Genomic DNA, 15505 nt, shown 5'->3' on the forward strand with positions numbered 1-15505 from the left:
TGCAGCAACCGAGGCAGCTGCGGGCCATCATCCTTGGCGAATTAACACAGACACAGAAAAGCAAACACCGTGTGGTTTGATGTGACAGTGGAAGCTCAACACTGGGTTTTCATGGACACAAAGAGGGGAAAATAGACACCGGGGCCACTAGAGGAGGGCGGGGAAAGGGCTGAAAACCTAAGCACTGGGTACTGTGCTCAGTACCTGGGAGACAGGATCAACGGCACCCCAAACCTCAGCATCACCTGGTATACCCAGCTACAAACCTGCACGTGTACCCTCTGAATCTAAAGTACAAGTTGGAATTAAAAAAAGAAAATTTAAAGACACATCAATAAAGGCAATAGGAAGCCACTGGAGGTTTCTGAGCAGGACGGTAAGATCCGACCCGTGTTCTAGAGTGAGTCCTCGGTGGACAGGACAATGGACAGAAGCTGAGGTGAGTAGATGGCTACAGCCCAGGAGGTTGAGACCAGCCTGGGAAACATAGTGAGATCTTGTCTCTATGAAAATAGAAAAAATAGCCGGGTGTAGTGGCACATGCCTGTAGTCCCAGCTACTTGAGAGGCTGAGGCAGGAGGATCACTCAAACCCAAGAGGTGGAGGCTGCAGTGAGCTGACTGTACCATCGTACTCCACCCTGGGCAACAGAGCAAGACCCTGTCTCAGAAGCAAACAATCAAACAGACTGTGGAGAAGAGAGACTAGACAGGGACGGAGATGGGAAGCTAGAGGACTGGGGCCAGAAGTGGGGCCACGGCGCTGGAAATGGAGAGAGGGTCACACAGGTGGGGCAGGAACCTCACACGCAGCAGACAGGGCACACAGAAGCCAGAGACGACGCCACTGCTTCTTTAGTTTCGAGATGGAGTCTTGCCCTGTTGGCCAGGCTGGAGGGCAGTGGTGCGATCTCAGCTCACTGCAACCTCCACCTCCCGGGTTCAAGCGATTCTCCTGCCTCAGCCTCCCAAACAGCTGGGATTACAGGCGCTGGCACCGTACCCAGCTAATTTTTTTTTTTTTTGAGACTGAGTCTTGCTCTGTCTCCAGCCTGGAGGGCAGTGGTGCGATCTCGGCTCACTGCAAGCTCCACCTCCCGGGTTCAAGTGATTCTCCTGCCTCAGCCTCCTGAGTAGCTGGGATTACAGGCGCCTGCCACCACGCCTGTCTAATTTTTTGTATTTTCAGTAGGGACAGGGTTTCACCATGTTGGCCAGGATGGTCTCAATCTCTTGACCTCCTGATCCACCCACCTCGGCCTCCCAAAGTGCTGGGATTACAGGTGCCACTGCTTCTTAAATGGGCAATGGGGGGACGCTGGCAGAGCTGACATGAACAGAGCACCCTCCGGGAGGAGCAGCCCTGTGAGGAGTGTGGCTTCTCTGGTGCCTCCCGGGAGAGCCAGATGGCTCCTGAAGATGCAGGTTTGGGGTCCTGGCCCTGGACCTGGGAGGCTGCCGCAGAGCCAGTCGGGAGCAGAAGAGGGCCGAGCGCACAGGCTCTGGAGTCTCAACACATTTTCTGGGTCAGCAGAGAAGAACGGGAAGTGAGACTGAGGAGTGGCCAGGAGGAAACCGGAATTGAGAGAAGAAAGCTTCGACAAGGAAAGCGTTGCCTGGCATCTCCAAGGGGCACAGGAGGATGGGCTGAGGAAGACAGAAGAGGGGCCACGGGCTGGGGATGGATGTAGGCAGTCCTGGCTGCACCTGGAGAATGGCAGGCCACGAGGGGTATGAGGACCCAAACCCGGAGCTCGCAGCGGGGCTGGTGGCCAGAGGCGTGACTCTCTGCCGCCATCCGGCTCTGGTGCAGGAATTCCACAGGAGGCTCCCAGGTGTGGGGCCTGGCTGGGCACAGGGAAGATAGGCAAGAGGGGGCCAAGCAGGTGCCCTCTTGGAGCTCCCGTGGCGGGGGGCCAACCTGCCAGCTGCTCTGCCGCTGACAATTCTCAATGAAGACGAAACAGCTTCATCCCTTTTTGCAAAGGGAGTATTTCCCAACCCTGGGCTCACATCCTCATTTTCTGTCCTCAGCGTTTTCCCGCGTGTCATGCGGTTACTGACGGTTTTCCCCAGCCGAGCGTCTGTGTGCTCCCGCCCCTACACCCCACTCCCAGGGCTGGAAAGTCAAGTTCCAACATTACCTGCAGAGACATGGTCCCCCTCACGGCGACGACAACAGACTCTTTCCTGTGATCCAGAGCCACTATAAACGGCAGCTCGTAAACCTGCAGGAGCAAGAAACAAGCATGGAGCCTCAGCAGTGAACAAGTGCACCCGCAAGCGAAGTCAGAGCCCTGTAGTGTCTGCGGTGACGGCCCAATTCCTGTGGCACAGAGGAGGGGACGCCGCCTCTCTCCACTCATGCTCACTACACAGTGGGACCCCCTCTGGCCAGGACTGGCCTTCATAAACCACGCCGCTCGACAGGAAAAAGGATCTTCGTTTTCTTAGCCTCCCTCTGACCTCCCCAGAGACTGGGATTTAACTGACCCAGGGTGCAGCCTGGACTTCAGCAGTTTTAAAAACTCCTAGAGGTTCTTTTGGACAGCAAAGTGTGAGAGCCGCCCATCTGCACCAGCAGGCCCCCCGCGGCTGTGCATGTGAGAATCACCTGGAGAGACACCGAGCCACACTGGGCACACAGCACTGCAGCCACACACAGCTGGCTTTTTCTCGAGACACAGTCTCGCTCTGTCGCCGAGGCTGGAGTGCAAATGCGTAATCTCAGCTCACTGCAACCTCCGCCTCCTGGATTCAAGTGATTCTCCTGACTCAGCCTCTCGACCAGTGGGGACTACAGGCGCCCGCCACCACGTCCAGCTAATTTTTGTATTTTTAGTAGAGATGGGGCTTCACCATATTGGCCAGGCTGGTCTTGAACTCCTGACCTTGTGATCCGCCTACCTTGGCCTCTCGAAGTGCTGGGATTACAAGTGTGAGCTGCTGTGCCCAGCCCACCGCTGGCTTTTGCAGCTTCTCCCCAGGTGACGGTGACCCCCCCAGAGTGCCAGACCCGCTGCGCTACACTGCTGATGGAACTCAGGACCCAAGACAGCGATACAAACCCCGGAAGCCATGCAGGATTAATACTGAGGGACTTCCCTGCTCCTCGATAGAAGGGCGAGATAAGAAACGCAGCATGCTGTCTCTGATGAAGACGCCTCTATCTTAGTGAAACCTGGGTTCTGAACCTGCACCAAGGCATCTGTGTGGCTTCCCCAGGGCCTGTGGCTGGCCCCTCTGAAACCGTACGCAGGACTCAGGAGTGTGTGTGTGTGTCTATGAATTATGGGAAGAATAATTCAAAACTTCCATCAGAATCTCTAAGGGCTCCAGGACCCAAAAGAAGTAAAGAGCCGCCGCCTACAGCGTCCATACCTTGTCATGGAAGCTGACGTGGATGAAGTCCCTGTACTGCAGCCCTGTCGTGTGCAGGATGGAGCCGAAGTGACAGTTGAGCTGATCGCCTCCGACCAAGTCATAGTCTGTGGTTCTGCTTCTGCAACTAAAAAAAGGAGGCCAAAGACGTTACTGTGCCAAGCAGAGCCACTCAGCAAGGAATGTCCGTCCTCACTGCCACATTTTCCCAGAGACGCGAGGACCAGAGCGGACAATTTTCAGGACTTAGCCTGGCCGACATGGAATGGCTTTTTAAAACTTATTTTATTGATTGATTGAAATGGAACCTCACTCTGTCACCCAGGCTGGAGTATACTGGTACAATCTCGGGTCACTGCAACCCCTGCCTCCCGGGGTCAAGCGATTCTCTTGCCTCAGCCTCCTGAGTAGCTGGGATTACAGGCACGCGCCACCACGCCCGGCTAGATTTTGTATTTTTAGTAGAGCAGTGTTTCGCCATGTTGGCCAGGCTGGTTTTAAACTCAGGTGATCTGCCCGTCTTGGCCTCCCAAAGTGCTGGAGTTACAAATGTGAGCCACTGCACTGGGCCTTGAATGGCTTATTAAAGATAATACTTCCTGGCCGGGCGTGGTGGCTCAAGCCTGTAATCCCAGCACTTTGGGAGGCCAAGGCAGGTGGATCACAAGGTCAGGAGATCGAGACCATCCTGGCTAACACGGTGAAACCCTGTCTCTACTAAAAATACAAAAAAAAAAAATTAGCTGGGCGTGGTGGCGGGCACCTGTAGTCCCAGCTACTTGGGAGGCTGAGGCAGGAGAACGGTGTGAACCTGGAAGGTGGAGCTTGCAGTGAGCTGAGGTCACACCACTGCACTGCAGCCTGGGCAACAGAGCAAGGCTCAAAAAAAAAAAAGATAATACTTCTCTGTATACACATGTCTTAGGTAGAGCTCTGACTTCTGGCATCATGTTAATGATTTCCATATTCAAAAAATTAATCAACAAGGATGGGCAAGTCCCTAAAACTGAATGCCAACAGAAGTAGGTAAACCAAACCTGTCCAAATGAACAACATAGTCAACTCTGGAGAAAACAAATAAGAAATCATAGAAGTAACTTTTGAGTACTGTACTCCATGTTTAAAAACAAAAAGAGGCTGGGTGAGGTGGCTCATGCCTGTAATCCCGGCACTTTGGGAGGTCGAGGCAGGTGGATCACCTGAAGTCAGGAGTTCGAGACCAGTCTGGCCAACATGGTGAAACCCCATCTCTACTAAAAATACAAAACTTAGCTAGGGGGGTGGCGGGCGCCTGCAGTCCCAGCTACTCGGATGCTGAGGCAGGAGACTCACTTGCACCCAGGAGGCGGAGGTTGCAGTGAGCTGAGATTGTGCCACTGAACTCCAGCCTGGGCAACAGAGCGAGACTCTGTCTCAAAAAATGCAATTAAATTAAATTAAATTAAAAACAAAAAGAACTACAAACAAATTGCAAACTCTACTTAGCAGATGCCCTTTTTGTAATGGAACTGGGTATAGGAATTCTGAAACTATTTTGTTAGTAATGGGGGACTGAGTGTGCGTAACTCACGCTGATGTTGCTGCGGGCCAGGCTTCTCTTTGCAGAAATGATGTGGAGAAGCAAAGAGAAACCCTGGGACTTTGGATTAGATTTAAAAGATATCAGGGCCAGGTGACTGATGCCCGTGAAGCCAGCGCTTTGGGAGGCTGAGGCGGGAGGATCGCTCAAGTGTTGGAGACCAGCCTGGGCAACAAAGCAAAACTGTCTCTAAAATAAATTTATTAATTTAAAACATTTAAAAAAATTATCCCGGTCTGGCAGCGCATGCCTGTAGTCCCAGCTACTTGGAAGGCTGAGGTGAGAGAATCCTGTCTCTTAAAAGACAAACAATGAAAAGGTATTAGTATAATCTCATAATCTTTAAAATAAATACATAGGCCAGGTGTGGTGGCTTACACCTGTAATCCCAGGACTTTGGGAGACCGAGGCAGGAGGATAACTTGAGCCCAGGAGGTTGAGGGTACGGTGCTACAGTAAGCCATGATGATACCACTATACTCTAGCCTGGGCAACGGTCCCAAGAAAGGAAGTGCTCAAAACAAGACAGGGTCATATGAAAAGAACATAGGAGCCAGTCTGCAGGACAAAATCTGGGACATTCTGAGCATCAAATAAACACTGTACTTACTATAAAATGAACAGTAATAATTACAACCCACTGACCTTAAGAATCTATAAATCCATATTGACAATAAAATGTAGGGATAAAAAGCTCTTTTTTATAGGAAATGACAATTAATGTAGAAGAAATGATGAATTTAGAAAAATCACAATTTTGGCCAGGTGCAGTGGCTCACGCCTGTAATCCAACCGCTTTGGGAGGCCGAGGCGGGTGGATCACCTGAGGTCAGGAGTTCGACCAGCCTGGCCAACATAGCAAAAACCCATCTCTACTAAAAATACAAAAACTTAACCGAGTATGGTGGCGCGAGCCTGTAATCCCAGCCACTCGGAGAGGCTGATGCAGGAGAATCACTTGAACCTAGGAGACGGAGATTGCAGTGAGTCAGGATCACAAGACTCCGTCTCAAAAAAAAAAAAAGAAAGAAAAATCACAATTTTGCCACCATCCTAGTGATAAGTGATTCAGACAAGAATCAACGGATGCTGTACTGCCAGATTAGAATTCAGAGAGGGACAGGACATTTATTTACTTGTTTTTCATTTTGTTTTGGTTTTTGTTTTTTTCTTTTTGAGACAGTCTTGCTCTGTTGCTCAGGCTGGAGTGCAATGGCTGTGATAGCCACTCACTGCAACCTCCAACTCCCTGGTTCAAGCGATTCTCCTGCCTCAGCCTCCCAAGTAGCTGTGATTACAGGTGTGTGCCACCACACCCAGCTAATTTCTGTATTTTTAGTAGAGAAGGGGAGTCATCATGTTGGTCAGGATGGTTTTGAACTCTTGACCTCAGGTGATCCGCCCGCCTTGGCCTCCCAAAGTGCTGGGATTACAGGCATGAGCCACTGCACCTGGTGAGATATAGACATATACATTTATTTATTTTATTTATTTATTTATTTTTTTGAGGCGGAGTCTCACTGTCTCCCAGGCTGGAGTGCAGTGGTGTGATCTCGGCTCACTGCAAGCTCCACCTCCCGGGTTCACGCCACTCTCCTGCCTCAGCCTCCCAAGTAGCTGGGACTATGGGCGCCCGCCACGATGCCCAGCTAATTTTTTGTATTTTTAGTAGAGATGGGGTTTCACCACGTTAGCCAGGATGGTCTCGATCTCCTGACGTCGTGATCCACCCGCCTCGGCCTCCCAAAGTGTTGGGATTACGGGTGTGAGCCACTGCGCCCAGCCTATTTAATTTATTTTTTAAGACAGGGTCTCCCTCTGTCACCTAGGCCGGAGTGCAGTGGCGCAATGCCGGCTCACTGCAACCTCAGCCTCCTGGGCTCAGGTGTTTCTCCTGCCTCAGCCTCCCAAGTACCTGGGACTACAGGTACACACCGTTACACCCAGCTAATTTTTATATTTTTAGTGAGATGGAGTTATGACAGGTTGCCCAGGCTGGTCTCAAACTCCTGAGCTCAAGTGATCCACCTGCCTCAGCCTCCCAAAAAGCTGGGATTACAGGTTTGAGCCACCATGCCTGGCCCAGGACAAGATATTTAAATTATTTCAAGGCTGGCAGTCACCACCTCAGCCAAGCAATCAATGTTAATATCACCAGAAACAGGACAACCCGGCATCGTGTATCCCCCGATATGATATACTAGGAAGGATGTTTGTCATGGACCATTCCCGCCAAAAATGCAAAATGTAAATCTAATCACAGGCAAACCATCACACAAACGCAAATTGAGGGTCCTTCTACAAAATATCTGCACTGTCCTCTTCAAAATGTCAATATCGGCCGGGCGCGGTGGCTCAAGCCTGTAATCCCAGCACTTTGGGAGGCCGAGACGGGCGGATCACGAGGTCAGGAGATCGAGACCATCCTGGGTAACACAGTGAAACCCCGTCTCTACTAAAAATACAAAAAATTAGCCGGGCGCGGTTGTGGGCGCCTGTAGTCCCAGCTACTCGGGAGGCTGAGGCAGGAGAATGGCGTGAACCTGGGAGGCGGAGCTTGCAGTGAGCTGAGATCCGGCCACTGCACTCCAGCCTGGGTGACAGAGCGAGACTCCGTCTCAAAAAAAAAAAAAAAAAAAAAAAAAAAAGTCAGTATCACAAAACGAAAGAATGGCTGAGAAACTTGTAACTTGAAGGAGACCAAAGAGACATGGAAACTAGATGCAATGCATCATCCTGGATTGGAAAAAAAATTGCTAAAAAGGATATTACTGAGGTCGGGCACAGTGGCTCACACCTCGTCATCCCAGAACTCTGGGAGGCTGAGGCAGGCAGATCACTTGAGGTCAGGAGTTCGAGACCAGCCTAGTCAACATGGGGAAACCCCATCTCTACTAAACATACAAAAATTACCTGAAGCCGGCCCTGGTGGCTGACGCCTGTAATCCCAGCACTTTGGAAGGCTGAGGCAGGCCAATCACGAGGTCAGGAGTTCCAGACCAGCCTGGCCAACATGGTGAAACCCCGTCTCTACTAAAAATAGAAAATTAGCCGGGCCTGGTAGTGGGCGCCTGTAATCTCAGATACTCAGGAGGCTGAGCCAGGAGTACCACTTGAGCCTGGGAGGCGGAGGTTGCAGTGAGCTGAGATCGTGCCACTGCACTCCAGCCTGGGCAGCAAGAGTGAAACTCTGTCTCAAAAAGGGAAAAATAAAATAAAACGGTTCAGGGAAAAAAAAAATACGCGTGTGTGTGTGTGTGTGTGTGTATATATATATATAGATACATATAGGATGTTTGTCATGGACAACATGTGATGGATATATATATAGAGAGAAAGAGAGAAAAAGAGAGTGATACAGCACATGTGACCAGATGAGTCACAGCTGGTGACTCTAGGTAAAGGATTCATGGGAGTTCTTTGCACTGTTCTTGCAAGTTTTTGAAATATCTCAAAATAGAAAGCTTTTTTTTTTTTAAGGGAAATATGGCTATGGAGGCTGAGACTGTGCCAACCCACCAGTCACCACCAATCCTGCACAGCCCCGTGAGGGGGTTTCTGTAGATGTAGAGAGGCCACCCGTAGGCCGCTGCTGCAAACTGCATGTAATGATGGCAGTTTTCTAATTCTGCATCCAGATCAGCTTCCTGCAAGAGAAGGACAGAAACTACTGTTTATTAAGGGAACTCCCGACACAGTGGATCGACACACTGAGACCTGAAACCTGAACTCTAACTCCCGACTCTTCTTGCTCCTTCACTGAACAGAACCCTCACATGCCCACAGGCAAAACTGCTCCTTCAATACGGACTGACATGGACTCCTCATTTTTTTTTTTTTTTTGGTGACAGAGTCTCGCTCTGTCGCCTAGGCTGGAGCACAGTGGCACAATCTCAGCTCACTGCAACCTCCACCTCCCAGGTTCAAGCAATCCCCCTGCCTCAGCCTCCCGATTCGTTGGGATTACAGGCGCCCGCCACCACACCCGGCTAATTTTTGTATTTTTAGTAGAGATGGGGTTTCACCGTGTTGGCCAGGCTGGTCTCGAACTCCTGACCTCAGGTGATCAACCCACCTCGGCCTCCCAAAGTGCTGGGATGATAGGCGTGAGCCACCACACCCGGCCTGACTCCTCATTTTATAGGAACACAGCAAGCACGGGGGAAGTTAACAGTAAAAAACACTCCAGTGACTGTCCTGGTGTCTTTGCTGAAATGAGCCGAGACTTCCTATCTAGATGCCTGAAACTAGTACATTTCCATGCCGCTGCCACACACAAGCTGCCCAGAACTGAGCGGCTTAACCTGGAGCAGCGAAAATGTATACCGTCTATGTGCAATTTTCTCTCTCAAAAACGTAATGACCTGTAGCAGGAAAACTACGACCAAGCAAAGCTGAACTGTTTCTGCCCCCAGCCCCAGAGAAGAAAGCAAACACACCCAGGGAGAATTGCAGTCCCCATCCTAGGAGGAATTGTTCTCATGCATAGAATTGAACAGCAAATTTCCTCAAACACAAGCTTTCAAAGATATGATGGATGTGGCCGGGTGCAGTGGCTCACGCCTGTAATCCCAGCACTTTGGGGGACTGAGGCTGGCAAATCACTTGAGGCCAAGAGTTCGAGATCAGCCTGGCCAACACGGTGAAACCCTGTCTCTACTAACAATACAAACATGAGCTGGGCGTGGTGGCGCACACCTGTAGTCCCAGCTACTATGGAGGTTAAGGCAGGAGAACTGCCTCAAGTCAGGAGGTGGAGGTTGCAGTGAGCTGAGATTGTGCCACTGCACTCCAGCCTGGGCGACAGAGTGAGACTCCATCTCAAAAAATAAAGTAAAATAAAATAAAAAGATAAGATGGATGATAAAGTGGGCAGGAATGGGTTCCCACTACCTGAACGCCAGGTGATACAAAGATGCCTCACCTGACAGGTGATACCATACAACCAGTGGAAGCCGCCAGTCAGATTCCAACCCAACTGCTAATGAAACTGCTGTAGAGTCCTAGCTTAGTACCTGGGTGAAAATACAATCTCTACAACAAACCTTCGTGACATGAGTTTACCTGTATAACAACCCTGTTTACATACCCCTGAACCTAAAAGAAAAGTTAAAAAAATGATTTTTAAAAAATGTTTTAAAAACAGGCCCGGTGTGGTGGCTCACACCTGTAATCCCAGCACTTTGGGAAGCCGAGGCAGGCAGATTCCCTAAGGTCATGAGTTTGAGATCAGCCTGGTCAACATGGCAAAACCCCGTCTCTACTAAAAATGCAAAAAATTAGCTGGGTGTGGTGGCACATGCCTGTAATCCCAGCTACTCGGGAGGCTGAGGCAGGAGAATCACTTGAACCTAGGAGGTGGAGGTTGCAGTGAGCCAATTGTGCCACTGCACTCCAGCCTGAGCAACAAGAGCGAAACTCCGTCTCAAAAAAAAAAAAAGAAAAAGAAAAAAGGGGAGGGGAGGCCAGGCACAGTGGCTCATGCCTGTAATCCCAGCACTTTGGGAGGCTGACGTGGGCAGATCACGAGGTCAGGAGATCAAGACCATCCTGGCTAACACGGTGAAACCCCATCTCTACTAAAAATACAAAAAAATTAGCCAGGTGTGGTGGCAGGTACCTGTAGTCCCAGCTACTTGGGAGGCTGAGGCAGGAGAATGGTGTGAACCCGGGAGGCAGGACTTGCAGTGAGCCAAGATCGTGTCACTGCGCTCCAGCCTGGGCGACAGAGCGAGACTCCGTCTTAAAAAAAAAAAAAAATGGCGGGGGCGGTGGTAGGGGAGGGTAGGGGAAGGGGTAGGGAGGAGAAAGGGGAAAGAAGGAAGGCAGGAGGAAATTGCTATAGGTTAGCTGTAAGATTCTGAAGACCCACCAAAAGGTGTAAGTGTCAGAACTGGACACTCCATGAAGCCGGGCTCACCTGGGAGCTCCCTGGGGCGTGGCTGACCACCTGGGCAGGCTCCTGGTTGTTCCTGATATTGTCCTGTTGCTGATGAAGCAGGGCGAGGCCCGCCGCAATGTCACTGGGCACCAGATCTGTGTCCTGGGTGGAAAACCACAATGGCCTGTCATAAAACCCAGCAGGCAACGCCCCCGGGTCCTCTGAAATCCGGTCTTCTAGAGTTCACCGGCATACACGCACACACAGAGACATTTCTAGACACGGAGATGTGTTAAAAAGCCTGCTCCTGGCAGGGGTGCTCCTCTATGTGACCTGAATACGTTTGCACATCCTGCCCTCAGACAAGTCCACTGGAGAATATAAAAATGCTATTCACCTGTCTTAAAATTTCACTTCAAGTGACTCAACTATTTTTAATCTACTTCAAATATTTTGTAAAGTGGAGAAATCAATGGATAAATTGTCCGTTTTTGTAGCAATGCACCATTTTAGCCCACGTTTATACTTTCATTTCTCAAGATGCTGGAAAGGTTTTGTTGAAACGCAGTGGATGGTAGAGATTTAGGAGACTTAACTCATACTCACAGGGTATGGCAAGCCTCAAAAAGGGCCCTAAGCTAGGAAAGCAACAGACAATGAGTCTTCCTGGGCCTGACATATCCTTTTTCTCCAAGAAATGGAGGAGTCAGGAATTCTCAATCACCTCCAGGTACTTGCAACCTGTAAGAAAGGATAATATACTAGCCGGGTGTAGTGGATCATGCCTGTAATCCCAACACTTTGGGAGGCCGAGGTGGGCAGACCACCTGAGGTCAGAAGTTCAAGACCAGCCTGGCCAACATGGTGATATCCCGTCTCTACTATAAATACAAAAATTAGCTGGGCGTGGTGGCGGGTGCCTGCCATCCCAGCTATTGTACTACTCCAGCTGCTCAGGAGCCTGAGGCAGGAGAATCTCTTGAACCCGGGAGGTGGCAGTTGCAGTGAGCCAAGATTGCGTGACTGTACTCCAGCCTGGGCGACAAAGAGAGACTTTGTCTCAAAAAAAAAAAAAAGAAGGGACAATATACTGGCCACTCGGCCACTGAGCCATCAGTTCTGCCTGTGATGTAGATTACGACATCCTCTAGAAATAACCAGCTTCTCTTCTTCCCTCTTCCGAATATCTTAAGACTAAGGTGAAGCACTCCTTTAACTTATTTAGGGCACACGCTTCCTTCTTCCCTCTCTGGAGGCTGCTGCTGTGGCCTGGTGTCAGGCTCCAGGACCAGCCCTGAATGGTGCCAAGTCAGACAGCACAGAGGTGGGAAGAGAGGCTGGCAGGTGTGCAGGATGAGCAGAGAACTCTTCCTCCCTTACCTCGTCTCAGTACGGAATGTAACAGCAGAGAACGTCACATAAAAAAATTACACACTGCATGCGAAAAAAAAAAACAAGCATTTTCAAACCGCAGAAGAAATCGCTCTAGAATGACGCTTCCTTCTGTGCTGCAATCATCTATTCAAACTGACTTCCAGAAGGAGGATCATCAACATTTCCGTGATGATATAAAGTGGGAAGAAGCCACTATCTGATTCCAACCTTGGTTCATGCCACTGCCTGTGCTTGGTATCTGCTCAGTACCAGCTGCAAATTATTCGCAGTGTCCAGCGTCCGTTATGTGGTTCCTTACAGGATCATCCAGCATCCTGACAGGGTAGTGAGTGGGTGTCAGTACGAAGACAGGCCCCGCTGGGGTTCGGGGTCTGAGAAGGCGTGGCTCTCGCAGTGAACTGCTCCCTGGAGGGTTCATCACAGACAAGAGTGTCTCCCGCCACCCCCCACACACCAAAAGACACCAAGTTCTCAAACGCTGTTTTATGGGAACAGAGGGACCAGCTCCATCAGAAGCATTTACTGAAACAGAAGAAAGAGACCAAACCAGATCCCCTCGGCTTACTGAAAAGTAGGTTGAGAAAAGCTCTGCCGTACTCGAAAAAGCAACCCGAGTATGGTCGTCTTTCCCAATGCAACAGCACAAGAGCTTGATTCTGGTTTCCCACACGCTTGTCGCTGCTGTCTTGAGGCCATTAAGTAACTGGCTTGAATCATGACTATCCAGGTGGCTGGGGCCGGCAGAGGAATATGGAGCCATTTTCCCTCCCAGAGGGTCAAAGACAATGATAATGGAAACCACCGTGGCAGCAATGATGATCCAACTGCAAGACAGAGAGAGGAAAAGGCTCAGTGACTGCAGGCCCCAGCCCAGACGCAGGTGTCCGGGGTCCCTCCGCTGGGTTCAGTTTCTGAGTCTCTAACACGGACAGTCCTATTACCCAGGAAGATGCAACTCTCCTGGAACCTGCCTGAGGCAAGCAACTTTCTTCTAGAAAGTTCCTTATGAGGCTGGGCGTGGTGGCTCACGCCTGTAATCCCAGCACTTTGGGAAGCCGAGGCGGGCAGATCACAAGGTCAGGAAATCAAGACTATCCTGGCCAACATGGTGAAACCCCATCTCTACTAAAAACACAAAAATTAGCTGGACGTGGTGGTGGGTGCCTGTAATCCCAGCTACTCAGGAGGCTGAGGCAGGAGAATTGCTTGAACCAGAGAGTCAGAGATTGCAGTGAGCCGAGATGGCGCCACTGCACGCCAGCCTGGCGATGGAGCAAGACTCCGTTTCAAAGGAAAAAGAAAAGAAAGTTCCTTATGAATCAATGACTAACCCAGGCCCTGCGCTAACAGTAAAGGCCACAGAAGGAACAGGGAGGTGTCCACTGGGCAGAGTTGCAGCCTGGGCCCAGAAGCAGCGGGCACTTGTTCTCTGTATGGCCCTGGGACCATGACGTACGCCCTTCCCCTTCAGTGCCTCAGGGCTCTTCTCATGAAAGCAAAAGAACTTCCTTATCACAGGGTACTCTCATAGGCCTTTCATCTGTATGTTTAAATATTTCCACACTGCAAGACGCTGGACTCAGGAGCACACGGCACCGGGAAGATGTCCCTCCCGAAGGGGCTCTGCTGCCCCCTGGCGGTGTGACTCGGGAAACGCAGCAACAGCCCAGGTCTGATTCCTTATTTAGAACAGAAGGTGTTAAGGGGGCGGAACTGCATCATCTCTAAGATTTTTCGCCTAGAAAACACGACAACCTTATCATTCTAGAATATTATTCCCTGTCCCACTTCTGGACACCGTATCTCTTTTCATACCTTTAGTTTGTTTTTGCCCTGGTTTTGGTATTGGGTTTTCTTCCGAATGCTTATAAGAGAAGGGTTAGGAATAAAAGACTTTAAGAAAAAAAAAAGAGAGAGAGAGAAAGAGAAGGGAATGTAGAAAAGAGAGAACCAGTAAGGAAAGAAATCTACATCAATACATGCATAACGAAAGATGAGTTGTATTTCATGGGTAAACAGTGTCTCTAAATTTTCATGAGTTACGCAGAAACTAACTCCAATTTCTAACTATTTCAGGAAGTCCGAGGGACGCCGGGCTCTCTGTCACGTTAGAAGGGTTTGTTCACCTATGTGTCAAATCCACTGAAACTCAAAGAGAAGAAGGGAGACTTTACCTGACCACGACGGTTGCGATGATGCCGTTCACAACTGTCCTGTCGCACTGAACACCGTCTGCCACCCAGGCGGCCCCCAGAGAGGCCCAGACCATCTCTGGAAAAAAGAGCGCCAGGCGGATGTAAAGCAGCTTAGACATAGACTTCCGGGGTCCGGGGTTACAAATCGTTCCTGAAATACAAAAAACGTTCTGACTGCTTGGTTGCTTCTTCAGAGATGAAGAGCTTCCTTTTTGCAAAAACACAGTTTTTGCAGAGCATACATTTGTACTGTGCACACACCCGCCTCCTGACTTTTTCTACTTGTAACTGGTAATCAGCACCTAAGTCAGAGAGCAAGTGAGAAAGTAAGGATAGGAAACGTGACAAAAGTCTTGGGCTCCTTTTTAAGATTTACCAGGCATTCAGAACACTGCTGGGTTCTAACTGGGGTGACGATATAATCATGGCCCAAACTGGTATACTTCGGAGAGCAAAAAAGAGGACTATTAATAATGATGCTGGGGAAGGCGTGGTGGCTCACACCTGTACTCCCAGCACTTTGGGAGGAGGCTAAGGCAGGTGGATCACCTGAGGTCGGGAACTCGAGACCAGCCTGGCCAACATGGTGAAACCTCAACTCTACTAAAAATAAAATTAGCGAGGCGTGGTGGCAGGTGCCTGTAATCCCAGCTACTTTCGAGGGAGGCTGAGGAAGGAAAATCACTTGAACTCGGGAGGCGGAAGTTGCAGTGAGCTGAGATTCTGCCACTGCACTCTATCTAGCCTGGGTGACAGAGCAAGACTCTGTCTCAAAAAACAAAAATAAATTTTAAGAAATAATTATTATTATGCTGGGACAACAGGCACAAAACAGAACTGTCCCAGGCAAACAGGGATAGATGGTCATCCAAGTTCTAACAGCCAGGAAAATAAGCTCCACATCCCTTTGAGACCTATATTGTTCTAGACACCATCCTAAAACACTTTATGTGCATACTTCTTTAATCCCCACAGTGACTGGGTTAGTCATTATCTCATTTTACCTACGAGGAAACTTAAGCTCAGAGAGCGTAATAGCGCCTTTTTTGTTTTTTGGAGACAGGGTCTCACTCTC

The 15505-nt window shown here is 49.9% G+C and overlaps 1 protein-coding gene across 2 annotated transcripts in view; it reads right to left on the minus strand.

Annotated features, from left to right (window-relative positions):
* Positions 1–15505, minus strand: part of LOC105497956 (diacylglycerol lipase beta) — a 41986-nt gene that overhangs the window by 15058 nt on the left and 11423 nt on the right. The window contains exons 3-8 of one of the 2 annotated variants that reach the window (XM_011769527.3): positions 14410–14581; positions 12801–13059; positions 10880–11002; positions 8479–8606; positions 3381–3507; positions 2144–2227 (exon numbers count right to left, since the gene is read on the minus strand). In XM_011769527.3, the coding sequence (XP_011767829.2) occupies positions 2144–2227; positions 3381–3507; positions 8479–8606; positions 10880–11002; positions 12801–13059; positions 14410–14581 (893 nt within the window). The remainder of the gene's footprint in view (positions 1–2143; positions 2228–3380; positions 3508–8478; positions 8607–10879; positions 11003–12800; positions 13060–14409; positions 14582–15505) is intronic. The other variant, XM_011769534.3, reaches the window with a different exon arrangement.

Source organism: Macaca nemestrina, chromosome 4 (assembly GCF_043159975.1).
Source record: "Macaca nemestrina isolate mMacNem1 chromosome 4, mMacNem.hap1, whole genome shotgun sequence".
Taxonomy (NCBI): domain Eukaryota; kingdom Metazoa; phylum Chordata; class Mammalia; order Primates; family Cercopithecidae; genus Macaca; species Macaca nemestrina.